Here is a 21195-nt window from a genome sequence, read left to right on the forward strand (position 1 = left end):
TAGGCTCGGTCTTGTTCGCCTTCTCTTTCCCTCTAAGGTATGTTGCAGTGAGCGGGTAGGCTTTGCAGCCGTATCGTCGTAGATGGGCAAGTTGAGGGAGCTCAGCTCTCTGATGAGTAGTCCAGGGCCTAGAGTTGAGCCAAGCATTGATCAATCCTTCTGGGGTTTGCCAAGCGTGCCTCTTGCGGGGCATTCTGTTGCTGAGGTAATTTGCAGCTCTCACAAGTTCAGGGGCTAATTCCTCTGGGAATCGTGATTGATATCGTAGGGCCCTGGTGATCTTGAAGAGAATCTCACCAGCCTTCTCTGCTGGATTTTGAGCCCCAGTATAGGCTGCAGATCGCTCAATAAGCTTGCCGTTATCTGCTGCCCACAAGTCGAAGGCATTTCGAAGAGCTGTTTCCCAATCAAGGCGAAGGATCGAGAGTTTGAAGTGGTATTGTTGCTCAAGAAATGTGGCCATCTGAATGATCGCCTGGAGTCCCTCCTTACGAGAATTGAGGAACCGGACCCATGTAAACCCACTCCATTCGTCCCTTACGAGCAGGACGATCTTCTCACCATTATAGGTCCTTCTCAGTGTGAAGAAGTCTATGGAGACGTAATCTCCTGGGGCGGTCGGATTGTGGTCAGGCCTCCTTCTTGAGACTTTACGAATCGCCTTGCCTGTGCTGCAAGCCTCGCATTCGATGGTTGTCACCCCCTGAATCTTGATTCCTCGGCTGGTCTTGAGCAGATGCTCAAGAGCTTTTGCACTTGGATGGCCGAGACGTTCGTGCCAGATCATGGCCTCTGCAATGGAGGGCGTAAGAGGATCCCTGGAATTAGGTTGACCTCGCTTGGCTGCAGGCTGGGCGTCTGAAAGAACGAAGCTAACGTGTTTATCGGAGGTTGTATTTGCTGGGACTGACGTCGTGGTGTCGTTGTTGTTGAAGGATGAAGCTTGAGCAATAGTTGAGTCATGATTGTGGTACTCCAGGAGATATTGACCATGTTTCCAAGGTGTGTGATACAGGACCTCTCCTGTTCTGGTCTCAAGTCCTGGATGGCGAACCGTGAAGATCAGGCCTTTTTCCTTCAGGGGCTCAGCTCCAATGAGGGTTACAGGGTAGTCTGGGCAATACCAGGCATCCCGTACGATAAACCCTTTCTTCCTGAGACCACCTTGGTTAGGGCGGATCTTCATAGTCCCGCGAGCGATAGCTGTCATTCTTCCTCCTCCAGTAGTGAACTCTGTTGAATGGCTGAAGTCTAGATCCTTCATTCTAGAGCGATCGTTGCAGATGTGGAATCCAGTCCCAGAGTCGACGATAACACTGTTCCGGAGTGGAAAACCAGCATATAGACTTATTGCTGGAGCGCTGTTTGGGGCAGCATAGAAGGACGAGGAATCAGAACTGTGTTCGGTGTCCCTATCGGAGTCTGACTGCTCTTGGTTGAAGTAGGAAGAACTTTGACCTGCGTTCTCCTTGTACGGTGGAGAGGAAGATTGAGTAGCCGGCTTGTCTGACGAGGCTGACGAGGAGACTTTAGCGTTGTTGAGTCGCCCCTGCGCCCTTGGGTTCTTCTTAAGCCAGGCCTGACCCCGTTCAATAGCCTTCTTGTTCTGAGGATGGTTTGGGTCGTAACTAGCCTTCCTCTTCTCCGGGTTGAAGTGAGGACAGTCAATGACCCAGTGTTTTATATAACCAAGGCAAGCAGGACACTTGGGAACCAGTATCTCGTTTCTTTTCCCTTGTGACTCTGTTGGATTGCCCTTCTCATCTTCTCCTTGCCAAGTGGCGAAGCTAGATGCTTTGGCATCTTTGAATAGCCAGTCAGGATGGAAGGACCTGACCCATTGACGAAAGAAGTTGGCTTGTTGAATTCCAGCACATTTCTCTCCTGCTTTGGGAGGCTTCTTTATGCTGTTTTGGTTGAAGGAGAAGGTAGCAGTTGTATAGTAGCTGGGAGCGAGTGGCTCGACTGCCTTAAGGAAGTCAGCAACTTGAGTGGTTGGGTCAAGAAGCGCTGGAAGTCCAACGTCAACGACCTCATCCATGATGTCAATGTAGTTGCTGAGCCAATCAGACAGCTTGGACCGCTTGATTGAGCCCATGTGAGCTTGGTAGCGACGAAGGATGAGTTGTTGCCTCGCGTAGTTGTCCGGGGCAAGCTCGTCTCTGAGAGCGATGATCATTTCTCTGAGACTCTCTTTACTACTGACGTGGTTGATGTACTGGGCCTCAACTGTGGAGGTGACCCAGGAGAGGACGGCAATGATGCCTTTGTTAGCCCTTTTGTAATCTTCCATTCGATCGGCATGCCTGGCCTTAGCCAAGGCAAGTTCGTTGGTGAAGTTTTCGGCTTCAGGGCTTGGTTCAGTAAGACGGGGCCTGTTATTCACCAATTGTTGGTCTGGATCTATATAGTTCCAGACCTCATGGATCCTAGCCACCAGCTTGAGGTTTCCGTACCATTTGGTCCAGTCAGCGTCAGAAGTCAGCTTCTGAGTGACCTTAGATGACTCCATGGTTGAGGAGGAGGCAATTGTAGCCTAGTGGGATTGTATCGATATCGTTAGGATTGATCGATTGCCTATAGAGAGGCAGAGTTGCTGCTTCCGTTGAAGCTGAAGATCCTGGCCTTTGTGGCTGCAGGATTGGCACTGGCAATAGGAGACTGAATAGTCCCAAGAGTTGCAACGCACTTGATCGATTGATGCTGTCTGACTGACAGGTCCTTGCCTCTTGGCTGAAGGAATCAATCAAGACGACAGTTGCTAGAGTCGACTGGGCTCATAACTGACGGTTAGTCAGGGTGGCCAGCGGAATATGCATATATGAGTGAGCAGAAAAGAGTGTCTGTTTGTGCTAAAGAGTGGATGGAATCACCACCGGCTTGTGGGCCTAGTGCTATCCTAATAAGTGTTACAGAGCTAGGGCCAGGTGGAAATGACAGGCTGGCCTGTTTAAGTACAGTCCGACCATTCTGGATGGGTTATGTCCATGACTCGCATAGAAGCATGCAAGGATTCTGTCAGCTGGCTAGGAATATGTGACCTGGCCGGGGTCGCTTACTAAGGCTTGTCGAGCGGCCAATCCCGCATCAGCCACAGCCACACCCAGAGCCACAAAGGCGTTGCACAGCCACATAAGACTTGCACCGCCTTTTCTTACGATGTATGGACCCAAGGTAACAGGTAACTTGAAGGCGGCCAGGTAGGACCAGTGTCTACAAGCTCCGCTTCCGATCAGATGAGATGAATGCAACTATCCGGAAGAGCCGCACGGAAAATTTCCGACTCACTGACGACAAGCTGCGTAAAGGGCTAGATCGTTCCGCTGAGTCGTGGTTGGGCCACCCAAAAGCAGCAAGTTTCCTGTTACATCCATATTCTAAGTGGTTTACTTTCTCTCTCATCTTTGAGAATCAATTCATCTCAACAGTCCCCTGTCTGGCAACCGTAAGAGTTCTTGATTTCGTACATTTCCATTGTCTCAGAGGTCGCGTCTGATGTCGGATGACGAGGGGTAGAGTAAACTTGAGCAACATGACCCCTCACACCACCTCAACATGCCTGCTGTTTTCATCGAGCTGGAAAGACGCTGAGGGCGGTTTACATAGTCTCTTTGTCCCTTTGAGAACCGAGGAGGTAGTTACCCAAAGTCTTCTCCGCTTCACAACGACTTACGATTCATCCGCCGGTTTTCCCTCTCGTTATTCCATTTCGTAATGTGACGTCGCACCGCATCCTTCCCTATATAGAGTTGGAAGTCTGAGCTCCATCTTTGGATCGACAGTATCTCCACTGCTCCATCAACTCGATCAGTTGCACAGCAGCCGGGTTTCAAGTTGACAGGCTCAGAGTAGCTCGCAAAGACCACTCTTGGACATCGCAACTCTATCTTCCCCTCCTTTCTCATGCTTATTAATGACACTATTGTCAATGACGACAAGCTCCCCCATTGGTAAGTTCTGTGTCAGACGAAAGTATAACGAGGCACGCCCGGACCTGACATCTTCTCCGCACGCCGGCCTGCACTGCTTTACATACGCGGTGAAGCTTTGACCCCTGGTCAGAACACCGCCAAGCCGTACGGACCATCCCGCCTGACCTCCCGGGCCCGGGTTCTTCCCCGCGAAACGGTTACAGTCTCCCCAGGAAAACCGTGTCCGTCTTGCCAACCTTCCTTCCTGCGTCGCTTCCGTATCTTGTACGAGATGCCAAGCACCGTGGCAAACCTATCATGACATGATTGTCAAGTCTACCCCGGGTTGGAGCGCGCATCGTTACGTAAAGGCCCGACCTTCCGTGCGTCTTCCTGTGCACCAGCATTTGCGTGACAACAGGGTTTGTGACGCGGGAAACTCTGCCATGGAACGCGGCATGACATCCCAAGACGCCCCGTGACCCTCCGTGCTCGGGCTGCTGGGCGGGCGGTGCGGGTGCTGGCTGGCCTTGAACGACAAGACTGAGAAAGTCCGCCTGTCCATAACTCATTGCAATCCAAAAATAAAAAATCACTTTTTGCCCTTTTTCGCCGGCTACGTTATTTCCAGAAATTGAAAGGTTTGGAACATGATGGAGTTTGACACCCTGGTGCTCCGTCCAGCTGCGGGCGTGGCCGGCGACGATGAATACGACAGCGACATGGAGACGGAATGGATCCGGACGCCGTCCGTGGACAGCCTAGCGGACGAGGACGAGATCCAGGTAGACCCGAACGGGGACCTGTTGCTGCACGTCGGGATCGACCCCTCGTCTGGCGACACGAAGTCGTTCCGCGTATGTTCCAGCACGCTACGGCGGGCGTCGCCCTTCTGGAAAAGGACGCTCCATGAGACGTCGCCCGAGACGGACAGACTTCGAGACGACGGGGAATGGTGGGCTTGCACCCCGTCGCTCTACGCGTGCCAGTACGACAAGTCGGCGGGGCTCGCCATCCTCCTCGACATCATCCACTCCAGGTTCCACCAGGTCCCGGAAGATCCCACGCTCGCCGAGGTCTACGGCACGCTGTGCCTGGCGAGCATGTACGAGATGGAGCGAGTCCTGCAGCCGTGGCTGGCGCAGTGGTACGGGACGCTGAAGAAGGCGGAAACCAGCCGGGACGGACGCGACCTGGGGATGCTTGCGTGCCTGACCTGGGCACTAGGCGACGAGAGGCTCTTTGCGAGGACGATGGTCAAGATCGCGCTCACCTGTGTCGTCGACGACGAGGGGCGCACGAGGACGGCCGACGGGGTTCGGTTGGACGACTACATCCACGACTCTCTTGGCTCGCCTGTGATCTCCGGTAAGCTGGAGCGCGCGGCGCTCACCTCACCCTCGTATCACGCACAACGAGGAGGCTAACAAGATCCCAGAAAGCATCCGCACACTGCGGAACCAACTGGCTCTGGACCTGCCATCACACCTCAACAGCCTCGTCAGCAGGTTGATAGATGGAAAGTGGCTGTGTGTCGGCATCTCCGACATCCCCATCACTCGGGACAAGAAGTGCGACTACGTCGTTCTGGGCAGCGTGTTCGCTGGGCTCATTTATGTCCGGGGCACCAGGACGACGGAGGTGGCGATCGGGCCGGGCGAGAGCGTCACGGACCTGCTCAAGTCGCTGAAGCGGGTGCTGTCGTACGTGATGTGCTACGAGAAGCACCCGGAGTGCAACCCCGCGGAGAGGATCGCGGACGCCATGAGAAAGACGGTCGACGAGATGGATTTGCCGTTGAGCACGGAGTGCATCCAGAGGATGAGGGAACAGCGCCAAAAGTTCGGCCTGGAGCAGAAGGACGAGAGATTGCCAATTGTCGAGTGAGGCAGCGAGTACTCGAGTGCTCTTCAGCCTGCATGGAGAATGGATCAGCATCGCCATAGACCTCCATCTAGAGAGAAAGGTGACAGCAGCACATGACGCTGCTTTGCAGCAGGGTCTGCTACAATGAGAAAGAGATGGCAGCATGACGAAAAAGTTTGGACCGGCATTTCGGTGCGTGAGAGATTGGGGAGAATGACAAAAAGACATGCTATGACCGTGGCAGGGCTCGAACCTGCGACCTTCTCGGGATCAAGTGCACATACTTGTGAACGAGAAATCATAATCCACTAGAACACACAGCCGGTGTTGTTGAGTATTTTGCTTGACAAATGGGCTCAAGTGGACTTTGCTCCAGGGTCGCGCTGCAGGTCTTAGCGAGGAGGGAGTGTGCATGCAACCGACACCGGTTTTGCGTTTTCATCGTTCCTCGGCGACATCAGAGACCGTTCTGTCATGGTGTCGCGAGTCTATACAGCTCACTTATACACGGACTTGAGTTGAAAGACACGAGTCGGTGCTTCAAATTCGGGAGAAGTCTAGACAAAGTTGGCGTCATTATCGGCCGCGAGTCCACGGCGGTGATCCCGGCTTGGCGGCCCAGACGGCGCTTTAGCGCTGCCCAGCTAAGTCGTGCAAATGGGAAAATGGGCAAGCGATCAGACTTTCAAGGCACTCTTGGCAACTGGCAATTCGTATCCCACGAACCCAAATCATTGCTTGGGATATAATGGATTTTACCGACCTCATCGGGTGACAACCCATGTGGCTGGTCTATGAAGATTTCTTTACTTGTTCTAGACACCTGGGGCCTGCTTCTTCAACTTTGATCACCGGATTCCGGAACCCCGGGATTGGAACCAAAAGCACGGACGCACTATATGACTGTCTACCTATTGGAAAAGAAGGGGTTAAAGACTTCTATTTGCATAGGGCAGCTCTACTCAGACTCAGCAACAAGGGGAATGCCCGGGTCGCGGGATACCTATTTGACATGGGTGGTAGTATCATGCCTAAACGCAAGGGCTGGTTTCTCGCAAGGTCCCACAAGGCACAGCTTGTGGCGGTAGAACAGCAACCCACACGGGTTGCAACCAGGTAGCTCATAGCACATTGAAAGACTGGAAACCAGACGAAATGCAGCTCTCTAATTAAATTGACTAGTGTGACTTATTGGGACAGACGGATAACAAGATTGTCCCTGATATGTCTGCCAACTCGTGTAATACGAGATGGGTACACTCCTATGATTGAGCCGCGAGTTTGATGGAGTTGAATGTCTCAACTTAGGTAGGCAGATACGTCATGTTCCTCAAGAGGCGCTTCCTATAGCCGTAAATCTGCAAGCGCGGAAACAGAAACCGCGAGTGTATGCTGCGTTGCATGCTTCAGTTGCATTGAATAACATGCTTGCGGTGGCTCACGCCAGCTGAGAACGCGTTACCCAGTTGCACAAATGCGGACAGGAATCTGCAGGGATTCAAAAGCGCAGCGTAAGGTTTCATACTGCTGGTAGGGCCATAAACACAGATATACTGCCTCTCTTGCATGGTCTGCTCACAGTCTACGCAGCAACCTCTGCCTCTAAATAGATAGGACTGTACTTATTCCACCCATCATGTAGACGAAGCTGACTTCCTCATCGGCCATGTGTCCACCAGTCCACCGCGGCAAACCCGGCACTTTAGCGCTGTCCACTCCTTGCCCCTGCGCTAAAAACCCGTTTCATTGACCCTGTCCCAACCCACTGAACATGGAGCACCGAGGCGGCTGGTGTTCCTCCAGCGAGTGGTGATGGCCTCGTACTGACTTTAACGAAAACGAGACAGCAACAGACTCTGAACCGAAGCGAGAGGCAATTTCGGAAGGCAAGGTGGGATGGCGTAAATAGGCCAGACACAGACAGGAGGAGGGCCCAGAACTCGGTTTCGCCCAATTTGGCTGCGGACCCTGTGGATGGGATGGGCTCATGTCGGCAGCTGGGCACCATTGCCGTTTGTGGACGCGCTCTCGGCCGGGATTACTGCAACCCTTGGCGGGTGATCCAGAGCCCGGGGATCTGGGGGGGGGGGGGGGGGGGGAGGAACCGGCTCAACGGTTCAGTCTTTGCTGGGCCGGGCCAGATTCTTGGCGTCGGTCAATAAATCAATGAAACGAGACGCCATTTGGTACTCTTTTGGACGAGTAACGCGGGTGGGACTTTGAAGCATCGCCGGTTACCACTTCCGATTTTCGTTTTAGTGAATGTTGGGTGGACATGACCGACCGGCAGGGATGGGACCCGGGTCCCCTCGTAATGCAGAGTTGTGGCAGTTGTGCACTCGAGCGGGCAACGCTCATGAATCACCTCACTGTGCCCGCTCAGAAGAGGGAGAACACCAGACACATTGACTCGAACGGAATAGGTGCTGCTGCTGCTGCTGCCAAATCCGACTCAAAGTGACATCGCGGGCGTTCATCCCTATCTTGCACGCGGGGGAGCAGCTTTACATATAACTGCAGTGGGGTTTCATGTTCATGCGCGCAAGGAGACCGGCCATACCAGCCGACCCTGTGCCAGTAAAAGAGCCTATTCCTTGCTCGGGCTCGGACGCGACTGTGAACAAGCCCGGATGCCGGATACAACCGTCACTGGCCGGCGTCAGTTCATGCTCGCGAGGTCTGGAGCCGCGGGATGGCCCGAGACCGAACAGACTATTCGTAATGACGGCCGAACAGATTTCTTAGGAATACTGGCTTTCCACTATTGATAATAATTGGGAGAGGCTATTGTCGGTGGCATCTAAAACCGCTGGACACGAGTCAAAGCTCATTTCCAATCTTCGCCGGCCTTCTCCTTTGGGGATATTGCACCAGGGATAAAGGGGGGGAGGTGGTTCTCAACCTCCTCATCCAGCCGCTCTCGATCGGTGCTCCTTGCCACGCAATCTATTTTGCTCTGAACAACGACGCAATAGGCAGATTAAATCTGCCCACTTCATGGTCTGGCCCCATCTGGTTGGTGGAGTTATGTCGACAACCGCGTGGCGGCACTCAGCAAAACCCCCCCTTCGAGAGAGCCGAGAAGCTTGTCAAGTTGAAACGAGCCCCAGATTCCCACCGCAGACGAAGCCCCCGGTGGACTCCCGCTAAGCCCGCAACAAGCTTTGAGTCCGAAGCTTAGCTCCGGCATCCCGGTCGACGATGCGACGATGCCACGGCACCGGGGGATCCAGCCCTACTAATGTTCCATTGGGCACTCTACGCCGTAATTGGAGGAGTCCCGTGGTTCGTCCTTCTAGAAGAGAGAAATCTCTCTCTATCGTTGACGTAGAATCATGTAATGGAATCCATAAGGTATATCAACCGCCGCCCGCCCGCCCCGGGAACGTCCGCTAGGCATCCTCCCCCCTTCCTGTTCGTCCCAATACCACGTTCTCTTTCTCTCACTCTCTCATTCTTACCCTGACTGCATCCGGTCATTCTAGTCACTCTTTAACCCAGTCAAAACCTCATTTCATCATGCAGTTCTCCTCCTACCTCGTCTCGGCCATCCTGGCCGTCACGGCCGTGGCCACGCCGACGCCCGTCGTCGTCGACAAGCGCGCCACCAAGATGTGTGACAACTGGGGCTCCCTCACCACCGGCGGCCTTACCGTCTATCACAACAACTGGGGCGCCGCCCAGGCCTCCTCCGGCAGCCAGTGCACCACCTTCGAGTCCCTCAAGTCCGGCTCCGTCGCCTGGTCGACCTCATGGACCTGGACTGGTGGTCAGGGCCAGGTCAAGTCCTACTCCAACGTCGCCCTCGAGAAGATCAACAAGAAGCTCTCCGCCATCAAGTCCATCCCCTCCAAGTGGACCTGGAGGTGAGTTTCCCGCCCCCTCCTCGGCCATACATGTGAAGCTGTTGAACCTTGCCCTTTTAACACCCTTTTGCTTAGCTACTCCGGCTCCAACATCGTTGCTGATGTCGCCTACGACCTCTGGCTCGCCCCCTCCGTTGGTGCCAACAACAAGTACGAGATCATGATCTGGCTCAGCGCCCTCGGCGGCGCCGGCCCCATCTCCAGCACCGGCAAGACCATCGACACCCCGACCATCGCCGGCACCAAGTGGTCCCTCTACAGCGGTAAGTCACTTTCATCAGTTCCGAGTTTCTGTACCAAGTCGTAAGAGAGAACGCGCTTGTCTGACGTTCCATCTTCGCTAGGCCCCAACGGCGACACCACCGTCTACTCCTTCGTCGCCCCCAAGGACATCAAGAGCTTCAACGGCGACCTGATGGGCTTCTTCAACTACCTCACCTCCAAGCAGGGCGTCGCCAAGACCAACGTTGTCACCAGCCTCCAGGCCGGCACCGAGCCCTTCTCCGGCAACAACGCCGTCTTCAAGACCTCGGCCTACACCATCTCCGTCGCCTAAGAAGCTGGAGTGTTTTTTGGGTCCATGTTAGCGGCTACTTTGCCGCTAGCTTGACCAATATGAGGACGGGTTTCCTCTTGATTTTGTAAATATTATAGTCAGACATGTACATACAAACGCTTCACCGCAGTGACTCCCTTTCTGCCATACAATATCCGCTACAATCTTGAAAACAATCGCGGTCCTCGGGGTTATAACTGAACCTTTCCTGCTCTCGACATCCCAAAAGCCACTGCGGTCCCACTGTTTGGGGAAGGTTTACCTTTGGACTTGTCATCTCATATCCGATGTTGTGATGCTTCCTGCTGAAGTTTGCATCGACAAATAGATAGACTTGAAACAAAGACTTTGACTTGGTGATCCGAAGATTAGACTAATTCAAATGTACCATGTTTTTGTGCCCCGGTGTCTCACACTACGCCCCTTCTTCTCCTTTGGCGTCCTCCTTGTAGACGTCATACTTATATGTAGAGCCTGGGTGATCAGCCCTCAACCCCCTCTGACCTTCGCCGTAGACCTTTTCTCTCGCTGTCAACTGCACATCCTCCGCGGGGGCCTCTGGATAGATGCCGCGACGTCGAAGCTCGGGGATGAGGAGCTCGACGACGTCTTCAAAGGTGCCCGGCGTGGTCACGTAGCCCAGGTTAAAACCGTCCAGATCGCCCTCCCGGATCCAGTACTCCAGGTCGTCGGCCACCGTCTCAGGGCTCCCCACAGATACGGGCCCGAGGCCCCCAATGGCGGCTCGCTCAGCGATGACGCGGGGCGTCCACTTGGGCACGTGCTCGCTCGTCGTGGTGAAGGAGTCAAGGATGCTGCGCACCTTGTGCGCCTCGAGCGAGTCGGCCGCGGTGACCTCCTGGTCGACGGGGATCTTGGACAGGTCGATGCCCGTCCAGCCGCTGACGAGGACGAGTCCGCCGATGACGGAGGCGTACTTCTTCAGCTCCTCGTGCTTGGCCCGGGCCTCCTCGTCGGTGCGGCCGACGATCGGGGTGAAGGTGGCGAAGAATTTGAGGGACTGCGGGTCGCGGCCGAGTGCCGCCGCCTTGTCCCGGATCTGCCGGATCTTGGGCCGCAGGAGCTGCGGCGAGTGGGACGAGACGAAGATGCCCTCGGCGTGGGTTGCGGCGAACTCGGACCCGGCGGCTGACGTGCCGGCTTGGAAGAGGAAGGGCGTTCTCTGGGGTGAGGGGTCGACAATGTGGCGGGTGTCGAGGTCGAAGAACTTTCCGTGGTGGTGGATCGTCCGGATCTTGTCCGGGTCCGCGTAGCTGTCGTTCCCGGGGTCGGGGGTGATGGCGTCGTCTGCCCATGAGCCCTCCCAGAGCCTGGTGGGATCGATCAGGATTCGTTCAAAGAACCTGGGGGCTACACACGAGACTCTCGCGGTCAGACTCACTTGTAGAGCACTCTCAGGTACTCGTCCGCCTGTGCATATCGCTCATCGTGGGGAATCGGACTGTCCAACCCAATGGCCTTGAAGGCCGCCTTCTTCCAAGACGTCACGATGTTCCAGCCAATGCGGCCTCTTGTGAAGTGATCTAGCGTCGAGAAGCGCTTTGCGAGCAAGAACGGCGGCTCGAAGGAGGTGGATGCCGTGATGGCAAACGAGAGGTTCTTTGTGACCGCGGCCATGGCGCTGATGGGCTGGATGCTGGTCAGCTGTGGTTCCGCCCCCTGGTACGCGAAGAAAGAGAGGCAGCTAGACATACGATTGTGGGATCCGTCATCGGCCATTGCGCAGCTCGACGAATGCAGTTGTCGAGACTGCCCTCGTATGTGTCATAACCACCGTATGTGTCGGCCAGGAACAGGGCGTTGATGCCGCCCCGCTCCAACAGCTTCGCTAGGTCGATCCAGTAGTTGAGATCGCGCTTGGTCGCGGACTTGTCATCAGGGTTCTACCAGGTATGGATCTAGTTAGCAAGCCGTTGTATTCAAATCATCTTCTCAGAGAGGTCACCAACCTTCCATTGTCCAGGAGACAAGTGTCCAACGGTGGACATGTCAAAGGCGTTCAGCAAGATCTGCTTCTTCCCCTCCGGCTTGACGCCATTCTCACCATTTGGAGAGTTGCGAATCGGTACTGAAGTCATCTTTCAACGTTCTTTCTGGGGTTGTTCCTCGAGCTTCTACCAAAAGCCTGGTCCCAACTACGCGGGTCCTCCGCCATTATAACGGCCCACGACACACCCACACACACACATTCTCTCTCTTTTTCTCTCTCTGAAGCCGCCCAGCTTGGCGCAAAGACGCGACGCAGGAAGCTGGGCCGGTCTCCATGTCGTCATCGCCGTTGTCGCCCGCCGCGTGGGACTGGCGCGGGATGGCATCTGCACGTCGACCCCAATCCAACGTCTCGGATGCAGGGCGGAACCGCTGGCGTGATCGCGGGTGTCGATGGTGCCATGTCCTGCCCGCTCCCCCGAACGTGAAGACAAAAACTAAAAGGGAGAATTACGTTTCGGGTACCGATAACCGTCGGCTATTTTCGACCTCGAGGACAACCGCTGGACTTGTCTTGGGCATGACGACGTCTGGCCATTGGTTGTCGACCCGACGCTCGTCTCAATGAAAACATACATGGTGGTCCAGTGGGCCAGAATAAGGCGCATTTCCGCAGCGGGTCGCAGGTTTGCTTGCAGATATTCTGACATGTCGCGACCACTTCAGATACTACGACGCCATTCTTATCCATTTTTGTATCAATATGGCCCGGAATATTTCCTGTGTCCCCGTCGATGGTGGAGTGGTTGAACTCCCACGGTGACCTTCGTTGTGCCGTTGACTGATCCCAAGTGGAGGCCTGTGGATTACCACTGACGGATGCAGTCTACCCGGCGTAACCCAATTATGCTGTAAACGAGAATGAGAAGCCAAGTTCAAGGGCATTAGTTTGAGTCTGGTGTACGTTTTATCACATCTCAAAGGAGATGGTCTAATTAAGTCGATTCACGAGGCAGTAGACAACATCAGCGCAGCTGAATAAGGCACCATGAAAACTCTGGTCATTGCGGAAGGCTTGTTTCATAGGCAACGAGGACGCATCTTCAACAACCGCTTGTTGTCGAGTTTGAAGGACTCGCCTCTATAGCAACACTCTTGTAGATAGAAGGACGAGGAGCTTACTATGTCTAAGTAACACTCTTGGCCTGCTCCTCTCCATATGAGTAGCACCTTGACTTCCTCAGTGGCGTCGAGGTACTGAAACAACTCCTACGACCGTTCATCGCCAACAACTCAACGTGCGTTCCGATAAACCTAGACGCACCCATCTTCAGTCGCTCCGGTCATCCCTGGCGCCCACCGCCACCGCCGTCCCTTTTACGTCTCCCACAGTGGCGTGGTCTTCCGGGTCACTCTCGGGGAACCCGGTCGTGTTCCCGACTTGCGGGCTACGTTTGGGGTCAGTTAGTAGTGTGCGCCTAGAACCAGTCAGGTTTTCGGAGAAGATGACTACTTACTCTCTCTTCTTGATGTACATCCGTAAGATGTGCGTCGCGACAATCAACAGGATGGAAGAACCGAGAGTGAACGCAAAACCCTTGGGATACCGCGGACCTTCGACTGTGGGGAACACCAAGAGAGGGGTCCAGGCCGTGGAAGACTGGGAGATGGCATTGATCAGGACCAGAGTGAAGGACCGCTCGGCCGGCGACGACCGCAGCTGGGTGTTGACCCATCCGTGGAAGACGCTCGACATGGCGTACGATGAGTAAATGGTCGAGAAGGCGAACCATTTGGCCGGCTCGGGAACGTTCCAGACGACCAGGATGACAAGCCCGATGATGTTCCACGCGTGCGACAGCGTGATGGCCCAGGCCGGGCCGAGAACGAGATCCGAGGCGAAGCAGATGAACAAGGTGTAGAAGATGCCCAGGGCGGGCGCAATCGTGCCGAGCTCGTTGACGCGCGCCGCAGAGTATCGGCCGAGACTCTTGATCCATAGCAGAAAGCTTCCGGACGACGTGTGGAGGCCGGCGTTCCAGAACAAGACATCAACAAGGATGATGCCCCAGAACTGAGGTGACAGGAAGACCTTCTTCAGTGCACCAAACTTGAATTTTCCATGCGACGAGTGGCCAGCGCGCTTAAGTCTCTCGACGCTCAGCTCGATATCTTCCCTCTTGAGAACCAGCCGGTTAGGCTGCTCAGGGGTGCCCGGGATGACGAAGTAACCCAAAATACCGACGGGGATAGTGATGAGGGAGCAGATGATGTACATCCATCTCCACCCGGCGAGGCCATTAACACCCTCAAGCCGGGCTGAGGCGCCAGCTTGGATGAGACCGGCTGTGAGAGTGCCCAGAGAAAGCCCGACGTAAAAGATGCCGCCGCGTCGAGCGATCTCGTCGCCGCGATACCAGGATCCTACGCGCGCTGTTAGTCAAGCAGGACAGATATCCTAGGCTCCAACATCCTTTCAACCAACCAAAGAGATAGTGCATGACCGGGAAGAAGGCGGCCTCGAACCAGCCGACAAGGAAGCGGTACGCGGCAAGCTCGGCGAACCCGGTGACGCGGAACTGGAGCAGCGTGAAGACGCCCCAAGCAATGTCGAGAAAGGGGATGAGCCAGTGGATCGGGACGTAGGTGAGGACGAACATCATGGGCAGCTGGCCCGTGACGGCGCCGATGACGTAGAAGGTCTGCAGCTGGACCAGCTCATTGCCCTTGAAGCCCAGGTCCTCCTTGAGGCCGGCGACGTAGGCGTTGTTGAGGTTGGCCTGGTCGATGTACTTGACCCAGTAGCTGAGCACGGCGTAGGGGACGATGAGGAGGTCGAGCTTGTTGATGAGCTTCCGCTCGGAAGTTGTATCCGTGTCGGCGTACCACTGGATCTGCCACCATCGCCTGCGGGCTTGGACAACCATGGTGAAGGCGTTGTTGTCGTATCGGCTGTGTTCGGTCTGACTGGGCACGAAGGGAAACTGAGCAAGGCCTGCCGCACTATGCACAACGATCACGAATGAGGACGACGCGGAGTCGGAAGGATTCTTCAAGCTTTAGTATGAACTACGAGTCCCGCCGGCCCAGCCTCTTAAGAATGGAAAATCTCTTCACATCCCATGTCCAAAGCCGCCTACGCATCCATCGATTCTTCAAGCCTCGAAACAAGGGGACTGGACCAGTCATGAATCTCCTGCGCCAGCTCGACAACCGACACTTGGCGCTGGCGTCTTCCCAAGACGAAACGGTCGGAGAGCGACTGACTATACCGTGCCCAGCCCGACCTAGGAGCGGCAGAGCGCGATAAGACGTTGCATCAACGCAGCAACACTGCAGAAGGGCGTCTGCGTGTAGGCCATTGCACCATTCCAGGGCCCATTGATGTGACGGTTAATCTGATGTGAAGAGGGAAAAGGCGAGGCGCCTCTTTTATGTCAATGGACCAGTCGAACCCCGGTCATGCCCTCTCCACAACGCCGGCCGGCATCATCCATGCTACCCCCCTGGGTCGACATGAAGAATTGGAGACGCGTCTTTGTCCCTTGGCCATTGCCTCCAAAGGGCAGAACTGGCAAGTCGGAGTCTCTCGCGGCAATAGGGTGTTAGTGTACCTGTATGTGTGTGCAAAGCACAGCAAAGAGGGTGGGTGTTGGAGCTCCGGTCTGAGGAGGCCGGGGATATTCCCCAAGAAAGTGGAGAGATGGCGTGCTCCCCAGATCCCGTCCCTCCCTCCCTTGTCGACCTCCAGCAACGAGTTAATTAAACAGCCGCGGCGGAGAATTGCCCGCACTTCACCTTTGTTGGCGGGGTCAAAGGGGAAGAAGCATGGTGGGGTGGGGGAGGAAAGCTATGTCTGTCGTGTCAAAGCAGTTGCTCTAGATAACAACGTCTCTTCTCTGATAGGACGGCGGTGGCAGGACGGGGTGCTCCTAGGTTGAACCATACTCGAAAGCTCAGGACGTTCCCCCCTCCTTGTGTGTGTAACGCGTTCGAGCACGTCTCTGACGTGATCCCGATGTCCGGTCTGCCGAGGGGTAGAGGGATCGTTGGACAAAATGGACGTTTCCCATCGTATCCAACTCTTGAGTCGTGTAGTTGAGGCAATCTCGAATTCATCGGTCTGAGACCTAGTCTGAATTATATCTATATTGTAAGAAGAAAAAACACATCATCATGGGCGACCACATTGAGACAGCAACGCAATCAGTTAGGACAGAAGTTCCAAGCAAGGCAGATGGAACGGGCGGCGTTGCAACCGAGACGCCCTCGAAAGGCGGACTGGATCAGCAGACACTCATCGACCGAACCGTCGACTCCCTTCTCACACCGCCAAAGTCCATCTACGATGACTTCCCCATAAAGCTCGTGGAACGATACATCGACGAGCCCAGAGAACTGAGGGTGGCCGTCGTCGGCGCGGGTCTCTCTGGAGTCCTCGCCGGAATCCTTCTCCCGGCAAAGGTGCCTGGCATCAAGCTGACTGTGTATGAGAAGAACGCCGATGTGGTATGTCTCAGGACTTGACCCTCCCAGTAGTTGCACCTAGACAACGATACATGACTAACACGGAGACTCCAGGGCGGCACTTGGTTCGAAAATATCTACCCCGGCGTCCGCTGCGACGTACCGGCTCACGTCTACCAGTCTACCTTCGACCCGAACACGCAGTGGACGGAGGAATTCGCCCAGGGCGCCGAGATCCGCAACTACTGGCAGGGTCTGGCGCGCAAGTACGACGTCTACAAGTATCTCCAGCTCTCGCAGCGCGTCGAAGGCCTGGACTGGGTCGATTCGCGCTCCGTCTGGAAGATCACCATCCGCGACCTCAAGACGGACGCCATCCGGGTCGAGGAAGCCGACTTCGTGCTTACGGCCATCGGCCGCTTCAACGCCTGGAAGCTGCCGGACTACCCGGGCATCAAGGACTTCAAGGGCACCCTTCGACACGCCTCGAACTGGGACCCCAGCTTCGACCCGCGCGACAAGAAGGTGGCCGTCATCGGCAACGGCGCCAGCGGCATCCAGCTGACGTCGAACCTGCACAAGGTCGTCTCGCACCTGGACCACTACGCGCGCAACAAGACATGGATCACGGCGTCCTTCGCCGGCGACGAGACGTCCATCGAGCCGATCCCCATCCCCGAAGACCTGCGCGAGACGTTCCGCAAGGACCCGGAGGCGTACCTCCGGTACCGCAAGGAGAACGAGGCCAAGTACTTCCGGCACTTCACGGGCTGGCTCAAGGGGTCGGCCGAGAATGACGAGGCGCGCGACAAGTTCCGCAAGTTCATGAACGACCGCCTCACCAAGAAGCCCGAGCTCATCGACGCGCTCATCCCGGACTTCTCGCCGCACTGCCGCCGCCTGACGCCCGGGCCGGGGTACCTCGAGGCCATCACGTCCGACAAGACGGACTACATCCAGACGCGAATCCGGCGCATCACGCCGACGGGCATCGAGACGGAGGACGGCCGGCACCGCGAGGTCGACGCCATCTTCTGCGCGACGGGCGCCAACGTCGACATGGCGCCGCCGTTCCCCATCACCGCGAAAGGCCGGGACCTCGCCGAGGTCTGGCGGCCGGACGGGCCGTACACCTACTTCGGCTCCGCAACGCCCGGGTTCCCGAACCTGCTCTTCGTCCACGGGCCCAACGGCAGCGGGCGCTCCGGCACGGTGCCGCACAACGTCGAGAACCAAATCACCTACTTCGCGCGGATCCTGCGCAAGGCGGCACGCGAGGGCATCCGCACCATCCAGCCCACCCGCAAGGCGGCGGACGACTTCACCGAGTACTCGGACGCCTTCTTCGCGACGACGGTGCTGGCGGAGAACTGCAGCTCGTGGTACAACAGCGGCAGGGCCGGGTCGCGGATCCACGGCCTGTGGCCCGGCTCGGCGACGCTGGCGACCATCGTGCAGCGGGAGCCGCGGTGGGAGGACTTTGAGTACGAGTACGTCGGGGACTCGGGGAACCCGTTCCTGTGGTACTTTGGCAAGGGGTGCACGAAGCAGGAGCTGGATCCCGAGGCCGACGTCACACCGTATCTGAAGGCTGGCGGTGCGGATGTGAAGGACGTGCATGAGAGCTGGTGGAGCGTTCCATAGATCTTCGGCGTCGAGCGCCGAGACGACTATAGACTATGATGGGAAATGGAATGAGATGACGTTCATAAGACTCTGCGTTGTGAGATGTCACTATCTTCAGTAGTCTCATTGACAGCTGAATTAGGCTTCCCTCCAGGAGGCGCCGCTCCCACAGTGTATCTCACGGTAAAAACCTCTCATGTTGACAAGCCCATCATATCATCTCGGCCTATGAATACCGGCCTGATCTCGCCATAAACGGTTTACCGGCATCACGGTAGTCCATCAGCCCCGTTGACCCGACCATCGACGCCAGGTCATCGCCATCGATGGTGACATACCAATTCCCCAACGCAGATAAACCAATGTAACCTTTAAATTCACTGACTACAATCCACAAGGGACTGTCCCACGTGCTTGGTCGGTTGACATGGGCCGGCTACAGAGTCCCAAGAGCCCAGGCAACTATGCCGTTGTCTCGGTTCTGGCGTGGTATCGCGTGGTATCTGGGGTCGTGGTGACACGTTTGGGGGTTTGCAGTCATGGTGGTGCCTCCAATACACACACAGACCAGCGCACCGGCAGCGGAATGGCGTGCTGAACCCGGTTGATTTCGCAACGCCGAGCAGAACCGCCCCGTCCAACCATTCCCACCATCGCCCCCCCAGTCGCCGGAGGATTCCCACAAGAGAACCTAGCCAGTTTTAGTTTCAAACGCTGAGCTATTGGATAATTGGAGTAGCTCGAAGTTGGAACCGGGATAGTTGGGGAGTGACTTGGACGAAGGGAAAAAAAAAGTTTGTCTGGACCCTGTAAGTCACGGTCCCGGCACATGTGCGTGTGTGTCGTTGATGTTGCTGCAGTACAACTTTGGGGCCGTAGAAGATATGGGAGATGGCCGCACGACAAACCCTTGACATATGACATTCATCCCTGCACGCCCGATTCTGTCTTGTTCGATCCATAAGATGAAGGATTCCCGTTCCCGTGCCCGTCCCAGGTGCGACGAGTGATCCGGCAGTTCAGGTCTTGGCCAGTCTCTTCAACATCGTGACTTTCCACTCTTCTCATCGACGGATCTCGAATAGAATACGCCAGCATGGCAGAGTACGCCGACGCCTCCGCGGGCGATGTCATCCCCCCAAAGTCGGAGCGTCACCCAGGTTGGTTCTCCCCCGTGCGATAACACGTTGTCTGTCACCCTGGGGAAGCTCAACTGACACTGAAATCGAAGTGCGATGGCACCGCTCGACCTTTTACAACATGACCATCCTCGGCCTGTGCAATCTCGCGGCGCCGGGCATCTGGGGAGCCATGAACTCGCTCGGCGCAGGCGGCGCCGCCTCGCCCAAGGTCGTCAACGCCGCCAACGCCTTGACCTTCTGCCTCATGGTCGTCTCGTGCTACTTCTCCTCCGTCATCGTCCACTACATCGGCATCAAGGGCGCCTTGATCTTCGGAACGTGAGTTTTCCCTCCGGACGCACATGATGACCAAACAGACAAAACCCGGAAGAACATGGACTGACCACCAACTCGCGAAAACAGTATCGGTTACGCCCCCTTCGCCGCCGGCCTCTACACCAACAACCGCTACGGCATCGAGTGGCTCATGCTTCTCGGCGCCGCCCTCTGCGGCATCTCGGCCGGCGTCTTCTGGATGGCCGAGGCTGCCATCGCCATCGCCTACCCGGAGCCCTGGAATCGCGGCAAGGCGCTCGGCTACTGGCTGACCTACCGCCTCTGCGGCCAGATCCTCGGCGGCGCCATCAACCTCGGCCTCAACGCCGACAACGACCAGGCCGGCAAGGTCTCGTACACCGTCTTCATCATCTTCATCGCCATCCAGGCCGCAGGGCCCTTTGTCGGCCTGTTCCTCAACAAGCCCGACAAGGTGGAGCGGCAGGACGGGCAGAAGGTCAGCCTGGCCATCCTCGAGAACCCGTGGTTCGAGATCAAGGCGACGACGAGGAACCTGTTCACGCCCAAGTTCCTGCTCATTATCCTGTGGATCGGCCAGGCTGTCTTCGCCGAGGCCGTCTTCTTCACCTACCTTGCCAGTACGTGCTGCCGAATCCTGGTGCTTCGACGAACGGTGTGCTGACGAAACGGGATATAGCTTGGTTTTCAGTCCGGTCTAGAGCTCTCGGCTCGTTCCTGTCCGGCATCGTTGCCGTGATCTCCGGCAACCTCCTCGGTGTAAGTCGCCGCCCGATAGAGTCAGAAATGTGACGATCACGATACTGACATATACTCAGCACTGGCTCGACCGCGCCAAGGTCTCGCTCAAGATGCGCACCCGTTCAACCTTTTGGACCCTCGTCGTCACCCAGGGCGCCTGGTGGCTCTGGGCCACCATACTCGCCACGCGCTTCCGCCAGACACGCCCGACGCACGACTGGGTCAGCCCAGGCTTCGGCTCCGCCTTTGCCGTCTACATCTTCCTCACCATCGGCTTCCAGCTGAACTACCTCTTTCTGTATGTATTTACCCCCCCAAGTCCGGTCTTCGAGGGATGTTGAAAGGGGCATCGCGCTAACCTAGGCAAAAGGTACTTCATCGTCACAAACCTGGCCAAGGGCGAGGAGGAGGTCATCCGCTACGCGGCGCTCCTACGCGGCGTCGAGTCAGCGTGGCAGGCCGTCAGCTACGGCCTCACCTCCCTCACGATCTTTGGCGAGGTGGGTGCCATCTACTTCAATTTTGCACTGTGGGCCGTCGCCATCGGGCCTGCGTGGCTTGTCCTGCGGCACTTCGGCTCCGGACTGAAAGCGCACGAGGAGGAGGTCCGCGAGGTCGGCGCCGTTGTGTCGAGCGAGGACGGCGAGTCGGATACCAAGCAGCACTAGGCGCGACTTCGAGTCAGCCCTGGTACCGAGATGCCGGGACTTGGTAGATGGGGTCCGTTGGTCACTTGGCCTGGTGCCGATCGCCGAGATAGGGTTGTCACTACCGTA

General features: G+C 56.3%; 6 protein-coding genes across 6 annotated transcripts; 4 read left to right on the plus strand and 2 right to left on the minus strand.

The window, feature by feature from the left end:
* Positions 1–4506: 4506 nt before the first annotated feature.
* On the plus strand, positions 4507–6008 carry CDEST_09779 (uncharacterized protein). The gene is made up of 2 exons (XM_062925937.1): positions 4507–5279; positions 5350–6008. Exons 1-2 carry the CDS (start codon positions 4562–4564, stop codon positions 5796–5798), a joined length of 1167 nt encoding a protein of 388 aa, XP_062781988.1. The 5' UTR covers positions 4507–4561; the 3' UTR covers positions 5799–6008.
* A 2991-nt stretch (positions 6009–8999) lies between these two features.
* Positions 9000–10433, plus strand: CDEST_09780 (Putative glycoside hydrolase family 12, glycoside hydrolase family 11/12). The gene is made up of 3 exons (XM_062925938.1): positions 9000–9643; positions 9719–9906; positions 9988–10433. The coding sequence occupies exons 1-3, from the start codon at positions 9297–9299 to the stop codon at positions 10197–10199; spliced, it is 747 nt and encodes a 248-aa protein (XP_062781989.1). The 5' UTR covers positions 9000–9296; the 3' UTR covers positions 10200–10433.
* Positions 10434–10614: 181 nt separating this feature from the next.
* On the minus strand, positions 10615–12298 carry CDEST_09781 (Putative Luciferase-like domain-containing protein; the record flags this gene model as incomplete). Its single annotated transcript, XM_062925939.1, has 4 exons — positions 10615–11530; positions 11602–11849; positions 11915–12103; positions 12170–12298. 4 exons carry the CDS (start codon positions 12296–12298, stop codon positions 10615–10617), a joined length of 1482 nt encoding a protein of 493 aa, XP_062781990.1.
* A 1181-nt stretch (positions 12299–13479) lies between these two features.
* Positions 13480–15076, minus strand: CDEST_09782 (Putative major facilitator superfamily, MFS transporter superfamily; the record flags this gene model as incomplete). The annotated part of the gene is made up of 3 exons (XM_062925940.1): positions 13480–13597; positions 13667–14573; positions 14635–15076. 3 exons carry the CDS (start codon positions 15074–15076, stop codon positions 13480–13482), a joined length of 1467 nt encoding a protein of 488 aa, XP_062781991.1.
* Positions 15077–16325: 1249 nt separating this feature from the next.
* Positions 16326–18266, plus strand: CDEST_09783 (Putative flavin monooxygenase, FAD/NAD(P)-binding domain superfamily; the record flags this gene model as incomplete). Its single annotated transcript, XM_062925941.1, has 2 exons — positions 16326–16658; positions 16731–18266. 2 exons carry the CDS (start codon positions 16326–16328, stop codon positions 18258–18260), a joined length of 1863 nt encoding a protein of 620 aa, XP_062781992.1. The 3' UTR covers positions 18261–18266.
* Positions 18267–19337: 1071 nt separating this feature from the next.
* On the plus strand, positions 19338–21089 carry CDEST_09784 (Putative Ion channel regulatory protein, UNC-93). Its single transcript, XM_062925942.1, has 6 exons — positions 19338–19402; positions 19474–19702; positions 19787–20298; positions 20358–20437; positions 20497–20717; positions 20790–21089. The coding sequence occupies exons 1-6, from the start codon at positions 19339–19341 to the stop codon at positions 21085–21087; spliced, it is 1404 nt and encodes a 467-aa protein (XP_062781993.1). The 5' UTR covers position 19338; the 3' UTR covers positions 21088–21089.
* Positions 21090–21195: the final 106 nt, after the last annotated feature.

The sequence above is a fragment of the Colletotrichum destructivum genome, chromosome 6 (assembly GCF_034447905.1).
Source record: "Colletotrichum destructivum chromosome 6, complete sequence".
Taxonomy (NCBI): domain Eukaryota; kingdom Fungi; phylum Ascomycota; class Sordariomycetes; order Glomerellales; family Glomerellaceae; genus Colletotrichum; species Colletotrichum destructivum.